Here is a 16,785-nt window from a genome sequence, read left to right on the forward strand (position 1 = left end):
TTATTTACAAAATCAACTCTGTGCTCCAGGCCTACTTCTTGAGGGCACTGCTCACATGCTTTGACAATGGTTATAGTGAAGAGATTTTTTGGGACGTAAGATTCCTTCATATATATATGGATCCCTATCCTGAATGTATTGAAGCTTCTGTGACAAGTTATCTCTCATCCAAATCTGCATGTATCAGGGGAGTAAGTAAGGAAACTATGTTCCCAAGCTGACAGGCAGAAAACAAGGGAGGGAAGAAAGAAACATGTTAGAAGTTAAATAACATTTCTAACTCTACAGCCAGGCTATCTGGATTGACTCAACTCTGCCTTTTACTGTGAGTCCTCGAACCAGTTACTTGACCTCTTTATGACTCATTTTCCCCATCTGTAAAATGGAGAAATTAATAGTACCTACCTCAAAGGATTGTTATGAGGATTAAATGAGTTAAAATTTGTTAAGTGCCTACAACAGTGTTAGGCATACCCTGTTACAGATGTTTGGTAAGTAAAGAAAGGTATGAGGAGTGAGAGAATAGTGGATGTAGGTGCCTTTAAGACATTGCTTTGTTTCCTTCTATAGAGCCCTTTACTTTCCAGTGTTGGGGCCTCTTGATTCCTTCTAGTAAGCTTAACCTTGTTTCCGGTCTGGTCCCAAACTATTCTTGTGCAGAAAGATTTAAGAAGCCCTAGTTCAGTAGTTCAGGTGATTCAGCATTAAGTCAAGCTTGCTGTTATTCTTGGCCTGACCCTGTGTCCCAGTTTTAGTTCCTCATTCTTATCTCAAGTCCCAACCTTGTACTCCAGTTCTGACATTCTGCTCCCCTGTGACTGAGTCCCAGATTGCAGAACCTGCTCAGGACTGCCAGTTCCTTTGAGGTAACATCTCTCAAAAGGCAGCCTATGGACTAGACACACTTTGTTTGGCAGACACAGTGTTTGCACTTTTGAAAATTAGTTGCCTGTATTTAGAAATTGCAAACATGTACAAATTTCCATCTTATTTTGTAAAATGATCTGGCACCAGTAGGTTCCAAGTGGCAGTTGCTCTCTTTAAATGGCCATGTGCTTTCTATTCCCCACAGTCCCTACTCTGACTGCTCCATTTGTTTCTGTGATTTGGTTGGTCATTGAAGGGATTTGAGGCTGTGGGCTAAAACTGCGAAGAGCCAGTACTTACCAAGTACTTACTTTGTGCTAGGTACTGTTCTAAGTGCTTTATGTGCTTTACACATTTAATCAAAGGGAAGGAATCTGTTTGTTCTTGTCCATTACCCCGGCAGCCCTTCTTCTCAGCTTCATACCCCTGTCTAGCATGCATCTGTGGCTGTCCCATCTTCTTTGATCACTATCCTCCACTCATCAGCTACAGCCCACTCACAAAGCCTTGTTGGACCTCCATAATGTCAACCACTCACCCACACTGTGGCCTATAGCTGGTCTCCAATCTTCTCTGCCTAGCCAGACTCTGTCTTCAAGAACTTTCGCCATTATAGTGGTTGTGTTACAGGTACAGAATCTAGGCTTCATTGATTTGCTTGATCATGCTCCATGCTTTTATGAAACCATAACTTTCATTATATATAGGTAGGCTCTATCCTCACAAAACTTTTGTCCACTTCTTATTAGAAGACCAAAAAATCCATAAAAATATTTATTGATTACTTACTCTAGGTTCCAGACTCTGTCATAGAAATTGACTTCAATATTCCTTTCATAAGAAACCCAAAGAAGTTTGCTCGTGTCTATGAGCAATTCAGTCTCTTTTCAGTGAGCCACTTAGCAAACTAACACTATTTGAACAGCGTTGTCTATTTTTTTTTTTTTCATGATGGGCCCTTGTATTTTACAAAACATGAATGAAAGAGGGAAATATTTGATTACTAAGACAAGATTTAGAAATTATTAAAAGAAAATTTACAAAACTACATGTCATTCCATAAGATTATTTCGTTTGGGTGAAACTAAATATCAATTGAATTTAAATTCAGCCAATTAAGTTCTACCACAGTTTTAAAAGAAGGTATTAATGAAAAAGTTACTTACATAAGGAATTGTGTCCAAAGTATCTGTGTTGACAATTATAGGAGCAGGACTGGCCTGAAAAAAGAAATAAAAAAAAAAATTAAACAATGAATAATGTATTCTGAGACAGATTATTTAGCTTAACTTATTTAACAAAGAGCTCAGCAGGCATTTCTTGAGGACCTGTACAGGCACTGTGTCAAGTGTTAGTGGGATAAATAAAATGACTAAGATTTCCTGTACCTTCCCCCACCTCAAATATTTGTTACATTTACCACATAAAGAAATAAAGTAAGCATTCATAGAATTTACATTCATTTTCTCTTACATTCTACAAAACAGTGTAGGAGGTGAGGATTTCTACTATGTGTAAGGCAAGGATTTCTAATAAATTAGATGAGAGTTAAAGCTTGTATTTTCTTTCTTTCTTTCTTTTTTATTTTTGAGATAAGCGTCTCGCTCTGGCTCTGTCACCCAGGCTAGAGTGCAGTGGCATGATCTCGGCTCACTGCAGCCTCCGCCTCCTGGGTTCAAGCAATTCTCCTGCCTCAGCCTCCCAAATAGCTGGGATTACAGACACGCACCGCCACGCCGGCTAACTTTTGTACTTTTAGTAGAGACGGGGTTTCCCATGTTGACCAAGATGGTCTTGATTTCCTGACCTTGTGATCTACCTGCCCTGGACTCCCAAAGTGCTCGGATTACAGGCATGAGCTATCTCACTTGACCTGTATCATTTGTTTATGAAATGACTTTGCTAAAAGAATTTGATTTCTCTCTCAAGGAAGCAAAATGAAACCTAAACCAATATTCATAGTTATTTTCTTCAAACTGCCTTTTGAGAGTATGCTATATTCAATACAAAAAGGCTTCACTTATCAACATCTATGTTTACATAATATATATGCTGTATCTTGTATTTTCTTTTCTTTTTTTTTTTTTTTTTTTTGAGACAAATTCTTCCTCTGTCGCCCATGCTGGAGTGTGCAGTGGTGCGATCTTGGCTCACTGCAACCTCTGCCTCCCAGGTTCAAGCAATTCTTCTGTCTCATCCTCCTGAGTAGCTAGGACTACAAGCATGCGCCACTGCGCTCAGGTTACTTTTGTACTTTTAGTCGAGATGGGGTTTCACCGTATTGACCAGGCTGGTCTCGAACTCCTGACCTCGTAATTCGCCCACCTCGGCCTCCCAAAGTGCTGGGATTACAGGCGTGAGCCACCATGCCTTGCTGTATTTTATTATTTATGCAACTCTAATCATAAACCTTAGAAATCCCTAAATAGAACATTAACAGTCAAATATGAGAGAAAATCATATTGGATAGTTTCAACTTTCTTTTTTTAAAAAAAAAAAACTGTACGATTTGCAGTAATTCTCTTTAAAGTTTAGTGGGAAACTGCATAAAACTGATATAGGAGTGCTACAAGCCAAATCATTAGAAAATAAGAGATTGCAATCTCTATTTGCATCACCAATCTAACTTCATGAATATTGAGTAGAGCTATCTTTACTTTTTAGTTTCTAGAATTTTCACAGCAACTTTTGCTTTATCCCCCAAAGGATCTTTAATCTTTGTCTCAAATTATAGATTTCGTTTAGATAAAAGACATACTTTCATCCTGATTAATACAGAGTTCTTCTATATGACATGGTGGTTTTGGAAAGTGCTCAAATTTTGGGATATTTCATTAGCTGTGCCCTCTGGAGTTAACAGACTTAACAGCTTTTTAATGCCAATCTGTTCTGTGGGATCCTAATCAAATGATAAAACAAATAGCAATCCAGCAGGTTTTACAAAACAAAATTCATGTCTTTACCAAAAACACTGGGCGTGGAAAACATAACCTTGGCATACATATCTGTATAATGGATCAACTAGTTAGTCATAATATTTTCATGATTCTCAATGGGATGTATCTTGTGGGTAAATAAAGACTCTGGAGAAAGGCATTTTTCACTGGATCTTACTAAAAAAAAATAAGAGGCCTGTAGAGAAGAGAAAAAGGTATGAGGTTTGCAGTCAGAAGACATGGGCTCAAGGTTGGTTTAGCAACTTTCTGATTGTATGATTTGGGGGTTTAGTGACTTCCTAGTGATGTGATCTTAGGGCAAGTCCACTAACCCTCTCTGACTAATTTTCCTTCCCTATAGATTGGAAATAGTAGTAACAACTTTCCAAAATGGTTGAAGATCAAATGAGGTGATATAGTTGAAAGTGCTTTGTAAACTGCAAATTTCAGAATTAATGTTAAATATTATTAGTAGTAAGCGTCTCTTGAGATAGACTACTGTAAAGATATATTATTGAATGGCTTGTAAACTGTTTACACTGCAGAGATCTCAATGCTATGTTAGTGGCTGCAATTGCACTAATAAGATGCCTGTTTAGATTGTGGTTCTAAAACAGCTCATGTCAAAAGCAATAATAATAATAATTACTGATTATTAAGTATGTATTACCGTTTATTAAATATATACATAAGCATATATGTCTTCATTTAATCTCCACAAAACCATATTGATGAGACATTATTATCACTATTTCTATGTTATATATGAGGAAAATGAGGCTCGGTGAAAATGAGATTTAACATTTGAATACCGTTTTTTTTTCTGACCTCAAAATTCATTTTTCCCCACTAAGCTGCTTCAAAATCCCAGGATCTAGGTGGTTCTATCATGAGTTTGCAGTGATATGTGAGCTCTATACTAGAGTACCATACAAGAATTAGACAAAGCAAAGACCACCCTGAAGGCAAAAGATGCCTAAGGATACTGCAGGTTAGATGCTGAACACAGTCTAGTGAAGCCTTAGTATGTATTTTTAAAAAGGTTTTTAGTTTTGATGACATCTCTCCTATGCTTTCTGTTTGGTTTCCATGACTCACGAAAGTGTGCCTCATATCCAAGACGAGACTGAAAACTCTCTGAATATCACATGCAATTCCTGCATTTCCCCATATTTTCTAGTATAGTTTTGATTAATAAATATGTATTAACTTGATTTGAGGCTTTCATCCCATCTTTGCTTTTTTTCTTATAGATTATAATAATGTGTTATGGGAATAAATTTTATACATAAGTCCATTTCCTATATAATGCCATTTAAAACTTTTGTATGTTTATGTTGCTATTTTTCATTTTTTAATGTAAATTTAGTCCTTCCAAGAAGACTATATGTCTAAAAATTGACAAGTATTGTATACTTTTCTAGAATTCTCTACAGCACTTGGGTATATAGAAGGAGCTCAAAGAATATTGAGAAACACTTAGAATTTATTGACTAAATGTAGTGATAAAGTATAGAAGTAGGTATAAAGGAAAGTAATATATCTTTGCGAGCTTTGTAGAGCACTTCTAAGATAACCAGAACCCCAAAATCTCATGATATCAACAAGACTGTGACTACTTTTCCAATATCCAGTATCACTTTCTTTCTTTGTTTAGTCACTATTACTTTACTAAATTCAGCTTTAATAAAATAATAATAATTTCATAACTCTAGGATGTGGAGTCTGTGAATGGACTCCACTTGAAGTAGAGGACAAGAACTTAAAGGACAAGATCTATGTTATGTGGAATCTATGTTATATGGAAAGTTTATTTTTCCTTCTTTGTGCCAAAAGGATCCAGAAGCCACAGTTAATACCTACCTCTCTAAAAGTCATTAAAAATGCATGAACAAACAAGGTTGTATCACAATAAACATATATCACATACATCTGACATTGGTAACACCCTGGTGTGACTGCCAAAGAGATGCCACAGTAGGTTCCTCTGAATGACACACTACCCCACTGTGCTGCTACACCAGGCTCTCTGAAGACCCTCCCACTGCCCTGCTTCAGGACCTTCACAGCCCACCCCAGACTACAGAGTGTAGTTGAATTCCAAACATGGCCCATGAGTGTGCTCTTCTCACCAGTTGGTAATTCCAAACCTTCCTTTAGCTCATCTGGCTCCTGATTCTTTGTTCACTTTTACAGTCAAGAGAGGTTATAACTAGTTTAATCTAGTTTGTTTCTGAGTCTTAAAAACCAACTATCCAGTTGCTTTGATAGTTCCCATCAAGTATTTTCTCCACACTTCACACTGCGCTGCCATATACACCATCTTTTTTTTTTTTTTTTTGAGATGGGGTCTCACTCTGTCACCCAGGCTGGAGTGCAGTAGTACAATCTCAGCTCACTGCAACCTTCGCCTTCCAGGTTTAAGTGATTCTCCTGCCTCAGCCTCCCAAGTAGCTGGAATTACAGGTACCTGCCACCAGGCTCGGCTAATTTTTGTATTTTTAGTAGAGATGCGGTTTTGCCATGTTGGCCAGGCTGGTCTCAAACTCCTGACCTCATGTGATCCACCCGCCTCGGCCTTCAAAGTGCTGGGAGTACAGGCATGAGCCACCACATCTGGCCATATACTATCTTTCTTCCTTTTGGATATCCTCTTTAATTGGATGCCAAAATCAAACTGGTGGCTCAGCAGATTCTAGTGTCCTTCTTTAATATGCTTATTTCCATTAACTGGAAAGAGATTTATGAAAAATCTAGAACAAAATCTTCTTTTAATCAGAAACTTCAAGACTTGTTTTTATATACATCTAGGCAAGATTTTTGAAACTATAAGGGAGGAAGAAAAATAAAAAAAACTATTTCTTGAGTAAACCAAACTTGAAGCCTTTTTTTATGTTGTTTGCCTTTTATATGACATTCTCTTCCATGCAGAGAAAGCCAGTTTTCAGCAAAAGGGACTAGTACAGCTAATTACAGAGAAGCAAGAAGTAAGCAGAAGGAATACTGATATAATTTAAACTATTAGATCAAGTTATTAATAAATGTCAGCCATTTTCCTATCCTTGGGCTCCATATGACATACAAATGTTCTCATATTACATGAACAATTTCGTTTATACTAGTAATAGATACACTTTTTTGGCTTGCTTCCAAGAGACTCTAAATAAAAAGAATCTGACAAAATGAATGCAACTTTACAAAGGAGTTCATTGATTTTGACTAACGTGGTTACCTCTTGATATGTGTTAAGTGTCAGATATGGGAAATCCCTCTGACATATGTGGGCAGGTGGTCATGAAGCCAACTATGGTGAAGAAGCCTCCTCAAGCAAGGTATTGGCAGGAAATGTACAGTAGCTAGTCAGCCAAGAAACACTCTCATGAAGCTTAACTCCAAGAAGTGTAGACTAATCAGTGGGAAGGTCAAAAGACTTAATCTAATACCTAGACTTTTAAGAAGTAAGATAGAAAAGGAGAGAACTAGATCAGCAAGAAATGAACAGCAACACTCATGGTACTAGGAACTACGCAGGGATTTCAACTGATCTGGGACATGCAAATGGAAGGCAGGTGATTGTCATTACGCCAATTTAAATAGGCGGTAAAATATGGCAAGAATAACATATGAGCTGCTTTTGGATACTTTTGACTTATCTTATCAGCCTTACAGGACAGGATTACTGAATGGGCAAGATTTCTTGTCTATTTAGAGGGACACAGGCCCCATAAATGACTTTTATGTATGGTATGGCATGACATTTTGAAACAAAATGGAAGCCACTGAAAGTTTGAAAATGAGTCCTGTGTGTGGGTGTGTGTGTGTGTGTGTGTGTGTGTGTGTGTGTGTGTGTGTGATTTCATTATGAGAGTTGGAGATCCCAGAACCTCTAAGTAAATATTAGCTGTTTTAGACCAGCAGCTACTAGATAGCATGCTAGCAGACTTTTTGCTTCACAATTCACACAGAAGATTGCCATCAGGATGAGCCCCAATCAGATCATATGCTAATCCTGGCTAGGGAAGTAGAATATTGAGGTTACTACCCACACACCCCATCAACTTTGAAGTAAGACATCTAACATTAAGTACTGGATTAGATATGCTGAGTGTTGAACCCAGGATAACTGTAGTGTGTATTAGACTTTTCCCCATAACCCTCTATTATGTTGGCTTACTCTGGAAAGAAAAATGTGGGGTGGTTGGGGAAGTGACTTCCGCTTTCATTTCCTGAATCACATTTTAGTTCTCCATTGGAACTGAAACCCTGTCTTTCCTTTCCCTCTTTTCCACAATCTTTTAGGCTGGAGTTCCACATCTCTAGGTGCTGGCAGGACCCTACTCCTATTTGGAGGATTTACCTGGAACCTATAATTATCATGACTTGAAGGTTTGTATTATTATGACCCTGCCACATCTAAATCCCTTGATATATTAATAGTGGGACAGATAATAAGAGTGTGCACTTATATAGCAAATACTTTATGTAAATTAACTTATTTAATCCTCACACAATTCTATGAGACAAGCACTATTATTCTCAAAGTAGAAGTGAGGAAACAGAGGTTAAATAACTTTCTCAAAGTCACACAGCTGGTAAATAGCTGGTAAATCTTCAAACCCAAGCAATCTGGCTCCAGAGCCATGTTCTACTGCCCCTTAGAATAAAAACAGATTTCACCAGTTATGTCTGGATTCTAATTTTTTTTTTTTTCCAGATAGGGTCTTACCTTGTCACCCAGGCTGGTGTGCAGTGGTGCCATCTTGGCTTACTACAACCTCTGCCTCCCAAGCTCAAGCCATCCTCCCACTTCAGCCTCCCAAATAGTTGGGACTACAGGCATGTATCACCATGCCTGGCTGATTTTTGTATTTTTTGTAGAGACAGGGTTTTGCTATATTGCCCAGGCTTGTCTCAAACTCCTGGACTCAAGTGATCCACCTGCCTCGGCCTCCCCAGATGCTGGAATTACAGGTGTGAGCCACCACACCTGGTCAGATCCTAATTTTTACTGTTGATCAACAAGTTACAAGCCAGTTCAAATCTAAATTTATTTAATGTGCCGTTATCTTGGCTGGCCCAAGAACCTTCCCCTCCTTCCTCTGGTGTAGTTGCTGAGGCCCAGTGTGCCATGAGAAGAGGCCTGTAGGAGGCATGCGTAGGAAAAGGCCAATAGCCCCAGGATACCCAGACTGACTGATTCAGGCATTCTTTGAGTAAGCCTCAAATAAATTGGTAATTGACTGATTAAAGACACATCGATGGTTGTGTGAGAGAGGAAGAACAAATATATTCTAGAATCATAGAACTTTTAAAGCTGAGATCTTAAGGAACACTTAATTACACTCTTACATTCTAAAAATATGAAAATGAAGACAAAGAATATGATGTAACCCAGATCTCACAATTACATAGTATCAAAACTGAGGATAACAAGAATAACAATAATAAAGTATTAAGCATATATAAGGTGATTATTATGTTTCAGGAATGCTATAAGTACTTGAAGACATATGAATGCATTTAATTTTTACAGTGTTCTAAGAAAACATTATTGTTCCCATTAAAAAGAAAGAAGGAAGGAATGAAAGAGAGAAGAAAGGAAGAAAAGAAGATCCCAATTGACCAAGTCACTTGCCTAGTCACAAATCTAAGAGGTGCCATGAGCAGTTTTTAAACCCATGTTTTTCTAACCCCAGAGTCCATAAGGGTAACGCCAACATCTGATTTTTTTGCCTGAGCTTTTCTAGGCTCCCAAACTGAAAATGCAATTATTTTCTGCCTGGAAAGTTGCTAGTTTCTCTTTTACAGTCTGAAGAGAAATTTATCACTGTTCTGACTCTGATTCAATTCCCCAATTATCAGAGGTATTTGGGTCCCTTAATATCTTGCAAACCCCCACTTAAAAAATGGAACAGTGCTATTTTCCAGTTAACCGATTTCTCAAGAATTTAGCTGAGTAAAAAATGCATGTATAGGCCAGGAATGGTGGATCATGCCTGTAATCCCAGCATTTTGGGATGCCAAGCTGGGCAGATCACTTGAAGTCAGGAGTTTGAGACCAGCCTGGCCAACATGGTGAAACCCTGTCTCTACTAAAGATAGAAAAATTAGCCGGGCATGGGGGCGGGTGCCTGTAACCCAGCTACTTGGGAGACTGAGGCAGGAGAATGGTTGGAACCCCCAGAGGTGGAGGTGGCAGTGAGCTGAGATTGTGCCACTGCACTCCAGCCTGGGGAGACTCTGTCTCAAAAAAAAAAAAAAAAGTTTCTTAGGTTATTATACTTATTACTGAGATTATTTTTTGCTTTCCTAGATTTTCTTCTCCTTTTAAGTTCCTTCTCTACAAGACAACTAGGTGGGTGCAGTTCAATCCAGCCCAGCTCTAAGTCATCACTACTAATATCATCCAGTGGCTATGGCTTGTCACCTGCTCTACAGAGACATAAGACATAGGACCACTAGTCTTATTGAGGCAAGAACAGTGCTGAATAAACTATGTGAGTGCCTGAGGGCTTGGCTAGTTCATCCTGCAGACTGTGGCAGGATGTCTAAAGGAAGCAACTTTGGAGGAAGCTAAGATTGTGGTACCTTTCCCTAGCATTTAATGAAATGCCTGGATGGTTACCTACCTAGCTTAACACCAGACTAGCTCAGAAAACAAGGTAACAGGATGGAAGATTCATGTTTTGGTTTGAAATCAATTTGACTCTGCTTGCCTGAACTCTTAATAATAAGAATAATATTACTCTCACTTTCAGATAAGAAAACTAATAACGTTAAGTAATTTGCCCAAGGTCATTCAGCTGGTAATAGCAGGACCAAGAGTCAGACAATGATAGCCTGGCTCCAAAGTGGATAAATCCTAACCATTGCAATACATTTGCTTCTGTACCCTATTAAGATTTGATAAGCAAAGTCTGTTCTAGTCAACACAATTTGTCTTACTTATCCTTGAAAACTCACCATTTGTATTTTTTATCCCCTTGGACTGGAGAATTACCATCTCTGTTTGATCCTCCTTTAAAATACAAAGTAGTAAAGTATTTTGCAGAAAATAAATGAATATCCTATGAATATCCTAAATACCTCAGATAGGCTGAGTTGGTCTTCCCTTTTTTCCTAGTGCAGAAATGATGGGGCATCCTGGAGAATGAAGCACAGAAGTAGAGACCAGTAGATCCCACACAAAAAATTGAGCCATTAGCTCAAATCTCAAATGTGGTTTAGTCAATGTGCCCCATGCCGAAGAGAGTTTTCTTTACTTTATAAGTTTTTTTCTAGAATCAATCCTATTTTGATGAAGAAATGGTGATTGCTTGAACTGTTAGTATGAAGATCCTTCGGATCTCCATCCTGCATGCTCGCCATATACCTACTTACACTTAGTATAAAAGGCTAGACTAAATTACTGACTAAAACTGCATCTACAGATCAACACTGAAACTCAAATTGGCAATTATATCGACCACCAATGTCATGCTACATAAAGTATATCACACACATTCATTTAATTCTATAGTGAAATGAAAGGGAATTAACATTGATTAACCAACTACCTACTGTGTACCAAGCAAATATGGTAAGCTTTTTACTTGTGTTTTATTGTTTACCCCTTACAGAACCCCAGAAGGATTGATGGAATTTTCCCTTGTCTATAGATAAGTAAATAGAGGTACAGAATGATTCTGTGAATTTCTCAAAATGTCAGATGGCTAGAAGGAAGCAAAACTGAGATTCAAACCCAGGTGTTCTGATTCTAAGCCCTTCGCTTTTCACCATTAGGCCATAATGCCTCAAACCCTACTGATTCACACCGAGCTTTTACAAATCTAACTGCTTTATTTATGCACATTATTTCTGAAGATCCCACAAAAAATGGAGTCATTAGCTTAAATCTCAAATGTGGTTTAGTCAATGTGCCCCATGCCATAATAACCATACCTACTTAATTCACTGATTCACTCCATGTGGTGCTATTCCTGGAAAGATCCATGTGGATACCATCTGCTCCTTGTTGCTAAGCTACTCAAGAGTTATAATCTTAGCAGTACAGTTGTATTATCCAGATTTAGGTGCCAGAATTTGGAGCAAGCTGTCAATAACCTGGTTCTTTAGGTTAAGGTAGGGCTTATTTTGTCCGTAGTACATGGATAATGATTTTTTACACAATGGGGGATCACTAAATTATTGCTATTTAGTTTCCATCCTTCTTCTCTCTTTTCCTCCACCAGGCAAGGATCCTTACTACTCCAAGCACATACCTTGCTCATGCCTACCACAATGTCTTTGTTTTCATTTCTTCCTTCTCCTACATCCTAAATCAGTTGCAGTCCTCAATCTTATCTCTCTAACCAAATTATTTCCATCCTGCAAGAACAATCTAAAGTTCCAGATGCTCCATGACACTTTACTCATATCACTGAAGGACTCAGTCTATACATCCTATTCCCCACATTTTAAAGCACTCGTTATTTGTATTACTTCAGATCACACTGAATTTTAAATATTAAAGGAAATAAGTTATGTGAAAGAACTAAACCCTGACATTCTTAATTAACATTTATTTCTATTTTTATACATGTTGATAGCTAATTGGTTCATGTGTGGTATTCAAGTCTCCTTGCAGAAATTGTAATCATTTTGAGGTCAGGGTCCTCCTCTCTACTTCTTCACCAGCCACTCCACCTACACTCCTAACTGTGCTGGGCATACAACACACACTCAAACACTCAAACAGTAATTGTTAATTGATTTTTAGACCTATTGGACTAGAGTCACAGCAACAGGAGTTACAATTCGTGAGAAACTCTTGAGGCAACAGAATTAGATAAAATGGGTAGAAAGGGGTAACTGCATGCTGCCCTCTGGTGACGAGTTCTTGTACCACACTGCCTTATGGTGTCCATGTGTGAGCATCTGGAGCCTGTCATGTACTCCAGACCATGCTATTCACTGCAGAGCATGAAAATTAAGGAAAATATAAGCAGAAAGACTTGTCTATGCTAACTATACACTGTTACTTTGTGCTTATTCTTCCCTATTCCGCATTGCAACCCTATGAAGTACATATTCCAGTTATGATTATAATAAGGAAAGTGAGGCATGGACCTGTAACACAACTTATCCAAGATCACCAGACTAATAACCAGCTGGAGCCAAGCCTCACTCCTCTTGACTCCAAATCCATATTCTTGTCTTACCACTACCCTGTGTGGAACAAGGACGGTAGCTGCTGGCAGTGTTACTTCCTCTAACTTACTATTCCACTGTACGTTTCAGGAGAAGTTAGGTGGGAGGAAGCATGGGATTTGGGGAAAAAAACTAAGAACTCAAAAATCATGACAAAGCAAAATGACATCTACAGCATTTCTCAAACTTTCCAGACAAAATGTGAGAACATATCCCCAAAGATTTACCCAAAACTAGACATTTATTCAAAGCCTCATGTCTTATATTACAAATGAATGCAATTTTCATCCTTTACTCCATAATCATCTTTTTTGTTATAAGTTATTGGGGTACAGGTGGTATTTGGTTACATGAGTAAGTTATTTAGTGGTGATTTGTGAGATTTTGGCGCACCCATCACCCGAGCAGTATACACTGCACCATATTTGTAGTCTTCTATCCCTTGCCCCCCTTTCACTATTCCCCTAAAATTCCCAAAGTCCATTGCATCATTCTTATGCCTTTGCGTCCTCATAGCTTAGCTCCCACATATCAGTGAGAACATACAATGTTTGGTTTTCCATTTCTGAGTAGCTTCACTTAGAATAATAGTCTCCAGTCTCATCCAGGTCACTGCAAATGCTGTTTATTCATTCCTTTTTATGGCTGCATAGTATTTGTATTTTTAATAGAAACATAAAGTTTTGAGTCATTTGTAATGGAATCAACCTGACAACCCAGGTGGTTCCTGCATGGCTATAAAAAATCAGGCACTCTGTCTCCCTGGAAATAACCACACTCCTGTCAAGGAATTATGTTCCTAATATAAAGACGGCAGAACTAGGGAGTCAGGAGATCTTAGTTTTAGACCCAGTCAGTTCAGTAATTCAGCATTTACTGAGTCTCCCCATTTATTTTTATTTTTTAAGGAATAAAAAGTGAAATGACCTCTAATAGTCCATTTCTCATGAAAGATCTGATTTTACTCCTTGTAAAGTTCATCCTACTAGGAAATACTGTAAAGAAAGCAGGGATGCTGTATAACCCTTCATTCTGGGAAATGATCTGTTTTTACCACTCAGACATAAAAAGCTAGAAGACAGAACATTAAGAAAAGCATGCAGAAATAAAAGACAAAAGTTAAATTTGATAAGGAACAATTATATAAATTGGTTTCTAATGACTTGGCTGAAGGATAATGTCCTGTATGCCTTAGACAAGGCACCTCAAAAATCTATATATGGTCCTCTTGCTCTATGTTCATAGTTCATGTTTTGTTTTTCTTGTAAACAGGTTAATTTTCTGGCCTAAGAACCATGTAATCAGCAGCAAGGAGTTCTCTTCTATATAAAGAGTAAAAAAGATTTGAAGTGAAGCTAAGAATTATTCCATTCTTGCCTTTATCCATTTTATATAAGCTATAACTCCAGAAAAAAAATTGTTCTGCCTTCATTTTTCCCCTACTCACCATAATTTGACACTAGATCATACACTAAGATTTGAAACATAACAGGTGAAGCCATAGAGAAAGTCTTAAAATATTTTATATCTAGAATGGTTCTTTTGTGTGAGAGGAAACGTTAGGGAGAGAGGCAAAGATGAAGTATGAGTTAGTTTACTGTTATCCATTAGTAATCTATAATGTGCTCATGTTTATGGTGGGCCTGGAGGATGTTCCAAGACTTGTTTCTAAACAATGGTACTTGGGTGCACATTACAAGATAACAGGATAGAGAATATTTTAGTTTCATTTTCCCTTATTTTAAATTCTGATAACATCTGTAAGTCTAAGAATCTCCCCTCAACCCATTTTTCTTCAAAATTAATGTTCAATTTGGAATCATTTCCAATGAGGAAAAACATGGAGAAAAATAACATAAAAAGAAGAAGTGAATGGGGACTAGAAAAATAGAGGCTCACTAAATACTGCTGGCATTTGCTGATGCCAAAGAATATATTCTGCAGATGTGTTTGTATATTGTCATCAACTAGGCAATGAAGTCTTTGTTCTACAAGCCAAGAGCCTACAAATCTCTGGATCTAAAATGCCAACCAGTTCCTAGCCCCACAGCTGTTCTAGCTTCCCACAGTGGCAGTGTCTATGTTACTCATGCTTTCTCAGTTTTCCGGTGACTTTCTTACTTTCAATTATTCTATAAAGCAAGGATACTGCTTGTTCAATTTACCTCCTAGTAGGCCTGGCACAATGCTACAACTCTGTGTTTAACATAAAGAAGGAGGAATATTATCTGTTGCTGTGGGCTAGAGGAGAGATGGGGAAATAACAAGAGAAAAGAATGAAAAAAGGAGGAGGAGGACTGGGAGCAGGTTGTTTTCTGGTATGTGGAAACTCTGTCACAAGTTGGAGTGTGAAATGATGATTCCCAGGCTGGGACTCTCTCTTCTGTGCTCTCAGACTCCTTTATCCACTGGAATTGTAATCCCAGGTACTCAGGAACCTTCATTTGTTTTATAAAGGTTTTCCCTAACCAACTAGAAAGGAGATGGTAACTTCCTTATAAATATATTTGCAATCATCTCATGACTCCTCCTCACCCACTCATACTGGATAAGAACTTTTGTATCTTATGTTTTTATGTTATAGGATGAGCACTTTCCAGTCCTGCACTTGGATTTAGCAGACGAGTCTTCTAGGACTGGCTGCGACCCCGTAGAACTTAGTCAAGTCACTTAACTCTCTGAATTATTTCTAAGGTTATATGCAACTATAATGAAAATTGTATGATTCCTGATTTTAATACTAGCCTAATTTTGAATATCATAAAAGTAGTAATAAAAGAGTTTAGAACTTGGATTATCTGTCTGGGATTTAAGACCTTTGTCCTCACTTCTACAATGATCTTAGCTGATTAATTTAATATCTCTGAAACTTTCTATTCATGTATAGATGTTAAAAATTATTATTTAGTCAATATCATGTGGTTCTTCAAGAAGCAAATGTAGCCATATATAAGGACATTATGCAATTTGTAAATGTATATATTTGGGATAACATTTAAAAATTTGCAGCAACAGTAATAATGACCTTTACTGGGCACATTTTTTGGTCAGGCACTGTGTTAAGAGTTTAATTCACATTATTTTATTAGATTTCAAACAATGCTAGAAAGTTACATATAACACCTAATTTTACATTGGATGAGACTTAGGCTCAGATAATTTGAGTAATTTATCCAAGATAGCAAATGGTGGAAGAAGGATCCTTCAAGTAGCTGAAACTCTGAATCAGAATAAAAACTGAACTCAGATTTTAGTCCTACTACATTATGTCTTACTGTTTAACCATTGCTGATCCTGGCCATTTCAACTTTCTAAGCTTTAATTTTCGTATAACTACTATGAAGATAAGAAAACTTGTCTTGCCTAATTGTGAAAGTTGTAACGAGAAGTAATCTAGTTTATACTACTTTGAAAATTGTAACACAATAAATAAATATAAGGAAGATAGGTCGTAGTAGTAGAAGTAGTCTTAGCAGCAGCAGCATCGAGTGTAAAACATTGGTATAATTTTTTCAACTCTACATGATGAAAATGAGAAATCCCATTGCTCCTAAGCATCTTCTTGCTAAATAAAAATATCTAAATGAAGCTTCAACAAATATAACATATCTAGTATTAGCTCATTAAAGCTTTTCAGGTTTTAATGTGTGTATATTTTTAAATTTTGGTTTGCTACATGGAAGAGGACTGCCATTATTAACTCTGAACAGCTGTCTATTTTTCTGTTCTGTAACAAATAAGCTTGGGGTTCTATTTTTGCAATTCCCGGGATGGGTATGGAAAGTGGAAGTGG

At 37.5% G+C, this 16,785-nt stretch overlaps 1 protein-coding gene across 13 annotated transcripts in view; it reads right to left on the reverse strand.

Annotated features, from left to right (window-relative positions):
- Positions 1–16,785, reverse strand: part of DLG2 (discs large MAGUK scaffold protein 2) — a 2,228,225-nt gene that overhangs the window by 785,933 nt on the left and 1,425,507 nt on the right. For all 13 annotated transcript variants that reach the window (XM_077964104.1, XM_077964105.1, XM_015115421.3 and 10 more), the window contains one exon: positions 2,034–2,087. In XM_077964104.1, the coding sequence (XP_077820230.1) occupies positions 2,034–2,087 (54 nt within the window). The remainder of the gene's footprint in view (positions 1–2,033; positions 2,088–16,785) is intronic.

This window comes from Macaca mulatta, chromosome 14, assembly GCF_049350105.2.
Source record: "Macaca mulatta isolate MMU2019108-1 chromosome 14, T2T-MMU8v2.0, whole genome shotgun sequence".
Taxonomy (NCBI): domain Eukaryota; kingdom Metazoa; phylum Chordata; class Mammalia; order Primates; family Cercopithecidae; genus Macaca; species Macaca mulatta.